Source organism: Etheostoma spectabile, chromosome 19 (assembly GCF_008692095.1).
Source record: "Etheostoma spectabile isolate EspeVRDwgs_2016 chromosome 19, UIUC_Espe_1.0, whole genome shotgun sequence".
In the NCBI taxonomy this organism is placed as follows: Eukaryota; Metazoa; Chordata; class Actinopteri; order Perciformes; family Percidae; genus Etheostoma; species Etheostoma spectabile.
Genome location: NC_045751.1, coordinates 15,556,056 through 15,571,903, shown reverse-complemented (window position 1 = coordinate 15,571,903; position 15,848 = coordinate 15,556,056). Strand labels below are relative to the sequence as shown.

Sequence of the window (15,848 nt, the reverse complement as noted above, 5' to 3'; positions counted from 1 at the left end):
TGAAGAGTTGCCGTGATTGTAAACTACTCTGAAAACAAATGGCTGTTCTAATACAATTTATTTTGTCAGGTATCAGTAAATATACTGTGACAATCTTTTTTTTTATTTAATTTTTTTTATAACTATTATTGATGTGGGACACTATAGCATTTTGCTTATTTTCTCTCCGTGGTTTCCCATTTTTGCTGTCATCCCAACATGATGGCATAGCTCTATGGATGTAGCACTTGGCGCTGTAACGTTAGTCCCACCCTAAATGTTCAAACCGGGAAGCTAAGCTAGATGTATGTATTTGCCATGGTGTCAAGAGCTGGTAATGCCAGTCGGTAGACGGTGGTCATCTCATTCTCCGAGGGACTAGACGCACATTGCAGCTTTAAAAGGGTAATTTATGTAACGTTGCCACACAAAAATATAGTCTAAAAAGGTGTATTCGCTAACAAAATTAGCCAGTACACTACATTACTGGGTAGCCCAGGCCTATAACAAATTGAGCACGAAACGATCCCAAACTGTCGGGATGTCAAACGTATGGATGCGGTAGCTAAGCTAATTTGCAGACCAATGTTAGCTACAACGTTTATTTACGTACGCAACATATTTGGTTAAGGCAGCTCCCTTTAAACGTGGAGACCGATGTTGAATAACTTTACTATCGACTAAAGTCCAAGGCTTGTCCAATTATGTAGCTAGCTATAGCGTTAATTGTAAACTTTTATGTCACAATTCTGATCCGTGGGCCAACGTTAACGCGCATTAGCTAGCTAAGCTGCAGAGACAAGATGTGGTCATGGTTATGCTTTGAAAAGAAAAGATAGAGACTGGTGTGCGACATTTTAGTGTCTTTGTGAAGTCACGTAAGGTTCATTTCAGAGTTGTTGGTAACGAAGGCCTACTAACAAAGACGAACAATGTGTTTTACGAACGATACTAGACAACGTTACATAAACAATTATTGTCGTCGTGTTTTGCACAAAATGTTCTTCGTTTTGCTTTATTAACTGCTATTACGAGCCCACCTCAGCACCATCGCCACAAACTATTGGTGAATGTCCTAACTGCGTTAACAAAATTGAGAAAAGAGCATATAGTGAAAAATGTTCATCGATTTATACCCATAGTAACAGGGTTGCAATCTTAGGTTACACTCGTTTGTAAAATATTCCACTGGTTTTCTGCAAACAATCAAGCTCTATCACAAATTGTCAGCCACAACATTTTGCTGTGGTATGCACTAGCTAATAATGCGCATGGATGGTAATCCGTTACCCAATTTACAACATTATTTGGAGACTTGTGATGCCCCGTCAACCCAATGTCTTTAGGAAATATGTAATGTGTTCCTCGTTTGGACTGGTGAAAAAATTGTGGAGATTTTTAAGGCCTATAATCAACAGCTGGATGCCATCTACTTAATTAACATCATCCTTTGATCGTTACATATTTATTTTCATTGGCATATTTTGTCTAGTGTGTTGGTAAATGGCTAATCTAGGTTCAACAGTGGTAGAAATGGAAAAAGGGGACGTTACTTATCTTTGAAGTGTGGTAATCATATGATTAAGGTTTCAATGGATTCAATGAAAGTGTGGTAATATTCATGATTTCTTCTCCTCCCTTAGTAACGTGGAAGCTCCATAATGGTGAAAATATTCATCGGGAACTTGTCGCCAGACACCACATCAGATGAACTTCGCTCTCTCTTCTCCCAATATGGCAAGATTGGAGAATGCAGTATTGTCAAGAACTTTGGCTTTGTGCACATGGATGACAAAGCGGAGGCGGAAGAAGCCATCAGAAACCTCCACCATTATGAGCTTAACGGCCAGCCTATGAATGTAGAATTGAGCCGTGGCAAGTCAAAAGGATCCACTAAACTACACGTTGGCAACATTGCTTGTACTAACCAGGAGCTGAGGGCCAAATTTGAAGAGTTTGGCTCTGTGTTGGAGTGTGACATAGTAAAAAACTATGCTTTTGTTCACATGGATCGAATAGAGGATGCCATGGAGGCCATTAATCAGTTAGACAACACAGCTTTTAAAGGTGAACTCTTGGGCTGGGATTAATGGGGAGTTTACTTTTTTATTTAATTCCGTATTTGTGAATTGATTGGTAAGTTATGGACGCGCCGCAGGTAAGTAAAAGGAGAAAGATGAAGGGATCAGGGTAAGCTGAAGAAAGTAAATCAGCCCTTACTATTTTAAAGCTGGTATCCGTAATGTCATTGGTAATAGTTATTGGTATGGTGGATTCTTATAAAACACAAATAGGCACTTACTGCAATTTATGATTGAGTTGTCAGGTCCCACTTGTTCTGCTTGTCAATGCAAGTACAGTAATTTAAATACTGCTAGTAACGAAAAACATTCCATATGTGTATTTTTACAAAACAAACTCAACTGCATATAGGCCCATTTAGAGCTGGATAAACACCCAAAAAGCGGCGGTCCTGTTTATCCTTATTGTTGTTTCTGAACATAGATGTGTTCATACGTTTGCCTTTGGGGGACATAGATTGTGGGATGCATGTGCAACCTCTGCAACATGGGCATATCTTGAAATCTTCATCACGTGGACCCTTGTAGCTACACAGACGTGACAAGAATAATTTGAGTTGTCAGCCTTTGCTGACTTATTTTAGCACTAACTAATTTAAATAACAATCTTGCGTGCAACCTTCCATGACATTGTTACTATGGTATAAACATAGTTTGAGTTCTCTTTTGCCAATGCAGGGAAGTAAGAAAGTGTGGAAAGTTACGGATTTCAGCTTTAATAACTGTTTTTAATGCTCAAATCACAAGCTATGTCTTATTGCTATTATTGGAGTATAACACAGATTTTTACCAGGCTAATAACTTTTGTGTGCCTGGCAGGAAATGTTGTTAAGAAAAAAATGCAGACATAAGTCCTTATTGAGTCTTTTCTTTTTAAGGCAAACTGATGAGCGTGAAGCTTTCGACTAGCCGCCTGCGTACTGCGCCGGGAATGGGAGACAGATCGGGTTGTTATCGTTGCGGGCAGGAAGGCCACTGGTCCAAAGAATGCCCTCTAGACCAAAATGGCTTCCACAGAAACGGCTCAGAGCCAAAGTCTGATGGATACGATGCCTCGAGATTTGACGGGCGTGCTTGCAACAGGGGTTATCATCCGGACTTCAGTGGCGATCCAGATTACGGTGGTGGCTATGCTCCTGTACATGGTATATCCCGTGGTTCTGGTCACAGCAGCAGCATGGCAGGGTACAGAAGGGGTTCAGGCTACGAGAGCGCAATGAGATACGGGCCGGTTCCAGGTCAAGGCATTAGCGCTGTTGCTGAACATAGCATGGCTCGGGTGTATGGCAGCGAGGCGGCATACATGAGCAACGGCTCACTCTATGGCGCGGTACCAGCCTACCCGATGCGACGGTCGTCTTACGAGGAAAGGGATCCGTACGGTGTCGTGGACTACTACGGGAAGTACAGGGCCAATTCTTACGGAGGCAGTTATTTTGAGGAACGTCGCGCTGTCCACTTGCCGGCTCCATCAACATCCTCCACAGCTTTAATGAGGGATCGTCTGCCCCCCTCTAGCCACGACCCATATGAGTGCCCTCCCCTTCCTCCTCCACCAGCCCCAGTCTCCTCATACTACGCACGTGACCGGAGTCCGATTCGGAGAGTCCCTGTCGAGGCAGATGGATACGCATATGAGCGTTCGCGCATTTCCCCTGTGCCCGCGCCCCCAAGAGGTTCTACCTATGACCATCCGCGGGATCCCGGCGCTGATCAGGCACGATATGCATACTAATCCTACTAATCCTTGTAACATACAGCCAGGTTAGAGTTGTCTGACATTTGGTGGATAGGATAGCCTACGTGCCAGTGGAATCACTGAAAAACAACGCCATCATATCTTATTGGTAATATCAAAAGCAAAAGTCAGCCCTCAGTGAGCTTGAGGCGTTTGGGTAGTAAGAACAAGGTTACAATAAAGCTTACCAACCATAATAGCCAATAAGTAGATTTCACTGTGAATGGTTAAATACCCTCACATGCTATGATCTCATTCCAGGTACTTCAAAGTGCAGTACTAATGCTTAGTCGACCACTTTCATTGTCCTATTTACATGTTGTGGTATTAGTGCAGTTCTGAGATGGCTTAGCCTAGGTGCCGATACTGTCTATCTACAACCTGGTTGATGTCTATTCACGAAACTGAAGACCTGAATTATTCCCCCTCTAAAAGTAGCTAAATGATATATACACTATTTAGACTCAATTAATAGAAACTAATTAAATTGGTGCATGTTTTATTAAAGGGGAGTCTTAGTCACATTAATTCATTTTAATATTTTTTTTAGCGGCATCTCAAACTGTGCATTTTAGTATATTTGTGTTTGTGTACATTCAAATGTGAATACTGTATACTTCATCACCTACATTGTTTAACTTGTGGGATGTCCCACCTGTACCAAATATGGACCTGCAGTTAAGTTGAACGTTTTATCAAGCTGCAGCGTAATTGTTTTTTTTTTTTTGTTTTTTTGTCAGTAGGCACATTACCTAGATTAAAAAGATGTCCCTTGCTGTGATAAAGATAAGGCCTCACATCTTGAATATATGTTGGAGTTTCATTATGAAAATCGCCTTAATTGCCTTTGCTGTCTGTCTTGGTTTCTATCGAGGTTAAAATTAAAATCTGTTTGTCTAAAGTCTGAAAACTGATCTGTGTGTTTTGTGAAGTCATCTGCTATATTGTCAAATGGCATTCACAGCAAAGTAAAACAGTCTGTCAAGTTGTAAGTTAACCACCTTGATGAACATATAGCAGCAGCTTGTGTTGTTGACATTAGTCCTGGAACATATCTACTCTGAAATGTAGGATGTCTTGACATGATAAAATAAGGTGACACATGCAGTACAGCGGGTTAGTGCGCAGATACAAGAACATTGGCATGTACTCGTGTTACTGATTTGGGTATCACTAGTCACAATCTGATTAATACTGTCCATTATAGCAATAACATTTACCAATATATTCATATTCAAAATTGTAGGTATGGATGACACTTTTAGAAGTCTGTAGCTAAGGTACTCTGTCAGAAATGCTGCTGCTTTTTTGTCATAGAACACCAAGTTCAAATTGGTTAATTTTGATCATTGATGATAAGCTGTATTGAATGCGCCACGCCATTACAAAAACAAGTATTCTCATGTTTGGATTTTATTTGTACTTGTGGTATATAAAAGTACTTTTGAAATCCAATCTTTAAAAGCAGAGAATATATTACATGTTTTTCATACGAGTGCATACTTGGGAACATTTATTAATTTATTTTTTGGGGAATATTTATTAATATAAAGTTCATATTCAGTGCCATTACATTTCAGTAATGGGTGTGCTTGTTAGAAATGGGTAGAACTATAAGGGGATTGATATCCATAAGAGCCAATCAGTTTTCAGAATCAGGTTAATTGAAAAAAAAAACTTTGCCCAGTAGAATACGGCTGATGGGGAGGAGCTTGGTGGGGCCAATAGGACTGCTTTGTACTACAGCGGATCATCCCACGGTCATGGGGGATGGTTTTCCGTTGGGCGCCATTTTGATTAAAGTAATGTGAGGGTGGATTGTGGCCGACATTGTCACATATTTTCTTAATTTAAACAAATTTATACCCGAGTCGACTGACGTTTGACGGACACTAAGGCATTTGAGTACAACGAAAATGGCCACTGGCGCAAACGCAACTCCTTTAGGGAAGTTGCACCCTAGTATTGGCGCTAAACGAGGATTTGACGCTGGGCCTGGTGCTGGGAACGGGTTGATGCCAACACCGGGGCCGCCCGCAACATTTCCTTCTCTACAAGCTTTCCAGCCCGCGATGGCAAGCGCATCTTTTCCGCAACCACATCAGTTCATTCCTGGGACAGGTTTTTCACCCCAGGTCCCACAACAACCAACTGCGGTGGTCGGACTGGCCAAACCAGGTATGTTAACAGAACGTCCGCTAACGTTAGAAGCCCTTAATGCGGCATGAGTTGACGCTGGCCAGGTAATGTGGCTAGGCTAACATGGGTCAAAGGCCCCACATCAAGCCCCGGCCTTGTGCAAAATGGGGGACTGACCCGCTAACCCAAGTTAGCAAACACATGTAAGTAACGTTAGCTCACTAATTTGCATTAACCTGGGTTATCCTCTTTCAGTGTTATAATTTGCTCACGAAACGGCTAATTTAACGTTGAACTGATTATGAACGTTTTAAACGCAAACGTTAAGGTAGCTAGCTAGCTAATGTTAATAAAGGAATGTAACGTTAACTAATGTTGGACCACAACCAGTGCAAGGTTAACGTTCCTTGTTACTGCCTTAATGGCAACTCATTTAACATGAAACTAACGTTAACGATGGACTTAGCGTTAGCTAACGCTAGACGTTAAATCACGTCATGGACTTTTTGGTCAAAAGGGCACACTTGATTTAGCTTAAATCGGGTACTCCTATAATTAGTCCGTCTTGTTGTGGCTAATATACCTGTGAGTGGTTCACGTTACCTTTTCCTGTTGTTGCCTCTTTTGACAAGCAAGGCTATGTTGTGGCGCTGGAGTGTGTACATCCCGTAACGACACGTATTAAACCTACAGCCAACATGAATAATCTCCCCCCGTTTCTCTCTGTAGATTTCAGTCAGAAGAAATCACGAAAGAGGAGTCGTTGGAGCAGTGAGACTCCTGATCAGAAGACAGTCATACCGGGCATGCCCACTGTTATTCCCCCTGGACTGACCCGGGATCAAGAGAGAGCCTATATAGGTAAATGCTTAATTCAAATAAATCTTTTAATAGTTAAGGTGTCCATATTATTTTAATTCTAAACGCAATTTTGTTTCAATATGTCTATCAATTACATCTGTTTTAGGTTATAATTTCTTAAATGCTGCATACCATTATTAATGATACATTTATGTCCTGTTTGCGGTGTTCCCAACAGTTAGAGATCTCAAAGGGCACCCACACATAATGCGTTTACTATAAACTTTCATTCGTGTTTTCAGTGTGTTGACAGTGACATTACTTTGTTACACAAAATGGGAAATGTCTAACTTTGCTCCAACTGTTGAGACAGCAATAATTGCTAATGAGCAAAGATTATAACTTGATGTAAAGTGTTAATTAAGGTTATTTCTCTTTTAATGGAAGTAAAGATGTTCTGCTGTGGCAAGTGTTTCTGTGGTCTTATGGTTTTCATACCTGTGGGCACCCATTAGCAAGAAGAGTTTGAGATAGATGGTTAAACCCCACTGCTTGCTGATATCTGTCCTGAGCTGCAGGTCACTACTCACTTGTCTTGCTTGATCCCCTACACATCATCAGTATTGTTCCTGTGCATGGAGGCGTTACTCATAATGTCCTAACATGCCAAAGTGTGCTTCTGTTTATATTGGGATAAGTGTGAGCAATGCTGCTTTAATGGCAAATCCATCCAATATATTTAAATTACTCTACCAGTTGATTAAGTGGTCATTGCAAATTGGCAAACTTTTGATCATTGTTATTGTGCTCTGAGTTTGACCTGTAAAAACATGTATGAAACAAACAATTTTCAAGCACAAATGCCTTCCAGCAGCAGTGTAGCACCAACATACTGCCTTCACAGACCCTCAACGGGGTGTTCTGAAGCTTTTTGTCAATAACTGACATTGTTATTGATTCTGTTCACTCATTGGTAATGGTTGTTCTTCCTTGGTATGTAAACATCCATTTGTGCCCACCTTCTGTTGGTCACATTTATCGTTTCCTTTGATCATTCAGAAAATCCCCTTAAACAATCCAAGGGAAGTGTTTTAAAAGGAAATTGCTGTAAACCACAATTTACGGGGCCTGTATTTATCTCTATAATCCAGAGTAATTGTTTCAGTGAGCAGTGAATCTCTGTTTGGGGGGTATTTCATAACAGCTTTCATAATGTGCATGGGATGACTGAATTTCTTTTTTTCATTGCCTTCTAAATTGTCACGGTCACAGCTGCCCCTCAGTGTTAGATCTGTGGAGTGCCAAGATTGACTACGATCACCTTTTTTTTGTGTTATTGAAACGTGCAAAACAAATCGTCCAATCAGTGGTTTTTAGACCCGATCCTTAAAATGCCAAAGCCGTTAAACACAATATGCTGCAGTATGTGAAGCCCTGTCTTCTTTAGTGAAGAAAAATGCATCATAGGTTTGAAATATTATTGGTTTGGCAGGCATTTATAGGAATCAAGGTCTAGATATTTACTGATATGTCGCCGTGTTTAATCATTGTCTGAGTAAAGGTTAGTCCTGTTTATGCTAATGTAATGATCCCTAGAACATATTTCTATTGGGTAATGTTTTCCTCTGATGTCCTAAGATATTAGTAAGTGGTTTCATTCTTTAGTCTTACCACATGTTAATTTGATCTCCCTTTACTTTTTATTTAACAGACTCACCTTTTTGTCTTTACCTCAGTAATGAATGAGGCAGTGCTCTAATGTGCAGAGAGTTGTCTCTCTGATGTTGTTGTGGTAACCACATTTCTCTCCATCCTTGTTTTTCTTTCCTAACCTGAATTCTTCCAGTCCAACTGCAGATTGAAGACCAGACTCGTAAACTGCGTACAGGAGACCTGGGAATCCCTGTTAACCCTGAGGACAGGTCGGAAAAAGATTAAACCCATGAACAGTAACATTTTCTCTACCTTCTTGACTTTTTGGAAGAAAAATGTTGATTTTCAGTTTATATGTGGTTTCTAGCCTTAATCTCAGATTTCTTACTAGTTTTAGCAGTCAGGTGTAGTTTTTAGTTAGCTAAGTAAAGGGCAACATGTTTGAATTTTTCATAGTGTCAAAATCTAGTGCTAGCGGGAACTTGATTTACATTCATATATTTATAATGCTCTCACACTGCTCACAGTTCCTCTACCAGTAACCATACATTGTGTATTTACTGGTAGCTGTAGCCCTCTTCTTATATTAATGTGTAGCTTGTTTTGAATTGTTAACGGTAAATTTATACATAGGTCTATAAAACAATTTATGGCTACCTACATAGTTATGACTTAAAACATTTGGACATGTTTATTTAAAACGGTACCATGGAGTGCAAAAATTTCACTCCCATTGATTTAACAAAACAATCTGTAGAACTTCAACTACTTTTTGTATTATCAGATATATATGCCTATTTTTCCCCAAGACAATGACAGTCTTAACAATTAGATCAAAATTAAACACATTCTATTATTTTTTTCAATTTATGAGATTGAAGTACTGTTCATTTTGTAAAATTGAATTTAAAGAAATATTTCATGATAGCAAGGGGCCAAAGTGCAAACTTACATAAACTGAAATTTTTAACAAATCAAAATAATTGTCTGTAAAATGACAAATGTATACAATTGAATGTTCCAGTTCCTTCTTGACTGTGAAAACAGCAGTTTGACTTTAAAACCTTAACTCAACATCCACTTTGTGGATTTTTTTTTTCCCCCAACCCTTTATTCAAATCTCATCCTCGTTCACAGAGGAAGTTTGCTCTGAACCAAACAACCATTCTTGATATAAGTGTTGTGTTTTACTTTTTTTTTTATCAAACACATTTTTAATGTCCATCTATTACAGGATCTCAGTTTCATTATGCTGTAATGGAAAAGCAGTGTTTCAATCTTGGATTAAAAAAACAACTAATTTAATTGTAAATCATTTTGTAAGAAATAGTGTCCAAGGTGGAGAGGAGCAAGGGGGGAGGGTAATGAATGCCACTGTATATAGGTCAGTGTAAGTTGAGATGAGATGTATTTCAGCTGAGCTAAGCAAACAACTGCCAGAACAAAGCTCTTCTAGAATATTTGCACCTCTTTTATTGGGTTATTTCTCATTTTACTTGACAGTTAAGTGAAATTGTTTATCCTTCTAGTATTTCTGCATCATGGTTTCACCCACTGCTTGTTTTTGTGTGTGATGTAGAGTCCTGTGTGAATATATAAATACATATGATTCATAATGTGTAAAGATTTTCCTCTGAAACAGGTTCGGGTCAAAACACCTTACTTTATGTTTTAGCATTATTTCATGTCTTTTTAGATGTAACGTTAAAATTGAATTGGCTCTTTTGGGAAAGTTTAGTTCATTTCTTACAATTCCAACAATTAATATTGCCCTGCCTGACTTTTTTACTGAATAATATATATTATTTTGCCAGTGGTGATTGAGCTCATGGCCTGTAGCCTACGTGATAGCATACCAGTGATCAATAGGTTCTGGTTCAGACTTAACAAATGATTTGTCGCTGGTCATCATCTCTGGTTATCCCATAATGTGGCTTTAAGCATTTCCACCCAGAGGGAAGGGGGGCATGTTCCAGTTTTCCCTCTGGACTCTTGAGGTCTGGAAGAAAACTGCCAGAATTGTATGTGTTCTGGAAAGCAGTGGCCAGCTTATAACTTAGTAAGGATCTGTTCCCGCAGGAAGTGGCTTGCTCCCAACAGTGTGTGAAGCTGACCTTTTGTTAGCTAGAGTCCCTGTTGCCTGTAGACTGTATATAGTTTCTCTTCTTAATCGGACATTTCCACAGCAACCAAAAAGTTGATTGCAGAGCTGCAGCACTCTTATAAATCACTCCCCAATCTAACGTGACAGAACAAACTGGGGGGTGTTTCAGGTTGTCACCGTTGGAGGTTTGAAGCATAAAAGGAAAAAACAATTATTTTTTTCTCACTGTTCACATCACATGGACACAAGTGGCTCTCTGATGGGAGAGCATAGGAAAAGGTGGATATCTAATCTTAATTCCTTTTCTCTAACCCAAATTACCCCACATCAACCTAACCCTTTTTCAAGCACAGAGCCTCCTTAACGCAGCAACACAGGTTTTCAGCATCCAAGGGGAGGTACGGACCTCTTCCGCCACGCCAACACCAAGCAACTCTCAAAGCCAGCGTTTCTGCTTAGGATTGCGAATTTTGCTTTGGTTTCTTTTTCTTACCTCCCAACTTTCCTTTCTTGTAGGCCAACAATCCTGTATGCAGGTTTAGTTATGGCCATGTAATAGTTTTTTTGCTTTGTGGTTGATACCCCTCCAGTGTATTGGGTTAATTACCACTATACAGCTTTGGTTGCCCCCTTTTACCCTTAACTGTTTAAAAGAATGGACTCTAGCATTTAAAATGTCAGTGCAGAGTTCCTACATTATTTTCTTTTCATTTTGAGTTTGCTCTTGCACTGGCCATGAGTCATGTAGTCTATCTGAGAATTCTCTCAGTAGATCCAAATTTCCAAAAACAATGTTTTTTAGATTTAACATTGTTTCTAAGACATGTTGGTACCCTCTGATTCAAAATTCCTAATAAAAATCTGAAAATTCTTAAAGTCCTGGTTAGCTGTAGTGAGCATGTGTGATTGTTGACTGCAGAGCTGCACTTTTAGAAAGGTATTGATGATGTTTTCTTGTCTTTTTTTTTTCTGCCATTTTCAGGTCTCCCTCGCCAGAGCCCATCTACAACAGCGAGGGCAAAAGGTTAAACACTCGAGAGTACCGGACGCGAAAGAAGATTGAGGAGGAGCGTCACTCCCTCATCACAGAGATGGTTGGACTCAACCCTGACTTCAAGCCTCCTGCCGACTACAAGTATGATATTTATTTATTTATTTTTTAATTATTAGGGTTCTTTAGGGCTATATACACAGTCTGTTAATAACATTCTCTTTTTCTAGAGCATATCTAAGCATTACATTAATGAAAAAGGCCCAAAACATTCAAATTTTAGAGCATGATCTATTTTATAATTAAGAGCTCCAACCAAATCACGCATCCTATTGTGCAGAGTAGCTACAAGTATCACTACTCCAACAGTTATCTTTTATGTAAGTAACCCTGCTGACTGGTTTCAGTGGGACACAAGAAAAACTTTCTCTAAAACACCTCATTATGTTTGTGCTGTGATAGTCTGCATCACATGGAAGCTAATAATTAAAAAATATATATAAAATAAAAGGCCCATTTATTTTTCTGTGAGCAGAGGCTAATATTAACTCGGCAACTGTAAATTGATAGTGGTCTCAAATTCTGCACGTTAGTTGATCTAAACTTAACAAAATGTGGCGTTAAGGCATTGGCATGAGTTCTGCTTTCGGTTGCCGTTGTTCTCTGCCCACTATCAATAAATGCCATTTTTCTAGGGCATCTGCATGGAGCAAGACAACCAGTTCTTAGTGGAGAACGTTAGACAACGATGTCCAGGTCCTTGTTAGTACTCGGGGACTAATTCTATTCAGGGGGATCTGCAGCCTGCGATTGGAAACCAAAAGATGGACCAGGATGTTTCTCAGCTGTTCTGGCAGAACAGATGGAGAAAGGTGTTGCTCTTAGCATATGTTTATCTCGTGTTTCTTTCCTGCAGACCTCCAGCCACCAGAGTCAACGACAAAGTTATGATTCCTCAAGATGAGTACCCTGAAATCAACTTTGTTGGTCTGCTAATCGGGCCACGGTAAGTTGGACTTATATTATTACTGTCATGTTGCATTATTTTATACTTTCAGAAGCAGGTAAGTTAACAGCCAGTACAGTTGAAAGTGAGCTTGGCTTCTTGCTTTTTTCCCTTGTCTGTTTCACCAGTGGTAACACGCTGAAGAACATTGAGAAGGAGTGCTGTGCCAAGATCATGATCCGGGGTAAAGGTTCTGTGAAGGAGGGGAAGGTAGGCCGGAAGGATGGACAGATGCTGCCAGGGGAAGATGAGCCTCTGCATGCCCTGGTCACTGCTAACACAATGGAGAATGTCAAGAAAGCTGTGGAGCAGGTCAGATCACCTCAGCTGTTCTGATTCATCATACTCTATTGCACTTTACGTCTTTGCTCAGCTCTTAACACTTAAGTGACCTTTATCAGTTCATTTCTATATGTATTTAGTGTGCCTTTCAAGGCTCAACAATGTTAGGGTAGTTTCACCCTTGCTGTTTATTTTTTGCAGAGTTTGCGGCCAGTAGCTCTCATTAACTTTTTACATTTTAGTTTTAACGGCGTCTTTGTTACTGGAGCTTGTACGTGCGTCTCAGAGGAAATGTAACCACACTGCAGCTGCTTTCCGTTTGCCATTATACAATCCCATTATATTGCAGCGAGCATGTAAAGTGTGTGACTGCTCTATCCGCACTGCCTTGACTCACTGGGAGTTGAACAAGCTGCAGAGGCAACGTGGTCTTGTTTGATTACCACCGTATCACTTTAGTTTATCACACTTGTACAACCAAACACTTTAGGCCCCCAAATGTTTCATGAACTGAAAGCACACTGAAGAAGTTCTCTAGAGCATATCTAAGCATTCCATTAATGATTAAAAAAACTCAAAAACATCCAAATTTTAGAGCAAGCTCAAGTTACCTGATCTATTTTATAATTAAGAGCTACAACCGAATCATGCGTTCTGTACAGTGTAGCTACAAGTATCACTACCCCAACAGTAACAGCAGTTACCTTTTTATGTAAGTAACCCTGCTGACTGGATTAAGTCTTTCTGGATTCAGTTGGACAACTTTTTCTAAAACACCTCAGTATGTTTGTGCTGTGATAGTTTGCATTACAAGGAAGCTAATAATGGAGTAATACGACAAAAACAAAGCAAATTCTCTTTCCCACCCCAAATACTTGTGTACTGCACATATAGCTTGTGTCCTGTATGTTTTAAAGAAAAAATGTTAACATTGGTGATACTTATAAGTTGATGGTCATTGTTTCCTGATGTTAAAGAAAAACACTATTTGATACATTTGCATGCATAGAATATAAATGCTGAAAAATGTGTGTCCACAGATTCGCAACATTCTGAAGCAAGGTATTGAGACGCCTGAGGATCAGAATGACCTACGAAAGATGCAGCTGAGGGAGCTGGCCAGACTCAATGGCACCCTGAGGGAAGATGACAACAGGTCAGTGTAACAAGACTGACAGTGGTGGAGCCTAATGCACAGTCCAGTGTTGGTGGATCATTGTTGATGAATGTATGGGCTGGAGAGGGAACATTTAGGGGAAAGTATTCTGTTCTGACTAAGCTACAGAGCACCACTGACGACGGAATGTTCCTGTTTGTCTCTGTAGGATCCTTCGTCCTTGGCAGAACTCTGAGCCACGCAGCATCACCAACACCACCCTCTGTACAAAGTGTGGTGGAGCAGGCCACATCTCCTCCGACTGCAAGTACACCAGGTGATAATCAGTAGATCAATTCACAAAATGATCAAATGATTTGTTAGGGATGGGGGGGGAAATCGATTCTTAGATGCATTGCGATTCTCTCTAGAACAATCCAATGCTCTATTCTGATAAGTTAATAATTGATTATTTAAATTAATTTCATTTTGTACAAATCAGGAAACGGAGTGACAAAGGATTGAATAATGGAAAACAATAAAACACACAAATAGAAGGGGAAAAAAAATGTGTGTGTGTATATCATGATCTAAGCATGGATTGACTACAAAATAAAAACCACAGACAAAAAATTCTCAAATTGTTGCATCGATAATTGGTTTAGAATCGAATCGTTGGCCTCTGAATTGAATCGGGATGTGCCCAGAGATTAGTAGATAGTATTTGTTTATGTACTGACAAGTCTTTTTGTAACAATGTTTGTTCTTCTGCTTGGTGTAGCTCATTCGCCGCCCACAGAGCAACAGGGGGCGAGCCACCTCAGTCAGCCCAGGATAAGGCTCGTATGGACAAGGAGTATCTGTCCCTGATGGCTGAGCTAGGAGAAGCTCCTGTCCCCACATCTGGTGGAGGACACTCCAACACCCAAGGCGGTGGGCATCGGTCCTCAGGACCCAACAATAACCAGCCACCACCGGTTAGTTGGCAACACATGATTCCATCCTCCCGTTGGTGTAGAAAAGTTTCTTAAACTGGTGTATGTTTTATGTGCAGCAGAACCGCCCTCCTTGGATGAGCTCTGGTCCGACTGAGAACAGGAACTACCATGGCATGCATGGAGGGCATGGTGGTCATGGAGGACCCCACAACTACCCTCCCCCCATGCCCAACATGGGAGGACCACCTATGCCCCCAAACCCCAATGGCCTGCCTCCCCCCTGGATGCAGCCCCCTCCTCCTCCTATTGGCCAGGGTCCTGGACCTCACGGACACCCTATGGGTAAGAGCAGTCACATTCATGGGTTTAGGAAGTTTTTACTAGTCCCTGTGCACCTCCAGTAATGGTGAAATCAGGAATATAAAATCTGGTCTTTAATGGACATTGCACAGGAACCAAAAATAAAAGCCAAACGCTTCTCCAGGGGGTCACAGAGAGGCAGAGAGAGTGAGACATTTCTAAAATACTAATTGATAATAAAATAAGAGGTAAGAGTCATGAATCAGTCCAATCTGAAATCAAAGGTGTAAGTTTCCTTGATTATCAAAGTCATCCAGTTGTAGTTTTCTGTACATTGCAGTCAGATAATTTGGTGGACTTTTGATGGTACCAACCTGTAGCTTACACTACACAACAGACCAATGGATTAGCTTTCATGGCGTCTTGCTCTCCTAACAGCTTGTTTTTTTCTGTCCTGTTGGTTTCCAAATCTGCCAATATGTTGGTGTTGGCATGTCTCCATCTATCACATTAGCAAATGCGCTTTTGACTTGCTCCACTTTCACACAAGTCAATTCTCACATTGAGTTGATTTAAGAAAAATAAATGGAAACTCAAGATCCCCTTCAAAATATAAGGGTGTTTCTCCTGACAAGATTTTAATTACTGGAGGACCAGCCAGTAAACAGTAAAACAGCAGGTAATTGTGACTTATTCCTGGGGTGGAGGTATAAAATTAGATTAGATTAGATTATACTTTA

At 40.3% G+C, this 15,848-nt stretch overlaps 3 protein-coding genes across 6 annotated transcripts in view; all 3 read left to right on the top strand.

Moving 5' to 3' along the window:
• The first annotated feature begins 123 nt into the window (after window positions 1-123).
• LOC116707433 (RNA-binding protein 4.1-like) lies at window positions 124-2,886 on the top strand. The gene is made up of 2 exons (XM_032544759.1): window positions 124-384; window positions 1,623-2,886. The coding sequence occupies exon 2, from the start codon at window positions 1,641-1,643 to the stop codon at window positions 2,067-2,069; it is 429 nt and encodes a 142-aa protein (XP_032400650.1). The 5' UTR covers window positions 124-384; window positions 1,623-1,640; the 3' UTR covers window positions 2,070-2,886.
• LOC116707429 (RNA-binding protein 4.1-like) lies at window positions 2,887-5,704 on the top strand. Its single transcript, XM_032544755.1, has one exon. The coding sequence runs from the start codon at window positions 2,947-2,949 to the stop codon at window positions 3,793-3,795; it is 849 nt and encodes a 282-aa protein (XP_032400646.1). The 5' UTR covers window positions 2,887-2,946; the 3' UTR covers window positions 3,796-5,704.
• Window positions 5,656-15,848, top strand: part of sf1 (splicing factor 1) — a 13,877-nt gene continuing 3,684 nt past the window's right edge. For 2 of the 4 annotated variants that reach the window (XM_032544750.1, XM_032544747.1), the window contains exons 1-10: window positions 5,656-5,976; window positions 6,667-6,798; window positions 8,585-8,660; window positions 11,478-11,630; window positions 12,403-12,492; window positions 12,621-12,804; window positions 13,815-13,930; window positions 14,100-14,207; window positions 14,652-14,847; window positions 14,928-15,150. In XM_032544750.1, the coding sequence (XP_032400641.1) occupies window positions 5,715-5,976; window positions 6,667-6,798; window positions 8,585-8,660; window positions 11,478-11,630; window positions 12,403-12,492; window positions 12,621-12,804; window positions 13,815-13,930; window positions 14,100-14,207; window positions 14,652-14,847; window positions 14,928-15,150 (1,540 nt within the window). In that variant the 5' untranslated portion in view covers window positions 5,656-5,714. Of the gene's footprint in view, window positions 5,977-6,666; window positions 6,799-8,584; window positions 8,661-11,477; window positions 11,631-12,402; window positions 12,493-12,620; window positions 12,805-13,814; window positions 13,931-14,099; window positions 14,208-14,651; window positions 14,848-14,924; window positions 15,151-15,848 lie in introns of all 4 variants that reach the window. The other 2 variants (XM_032544748.1, XM_032544746.1) reach the window with 1 other exon arrangement.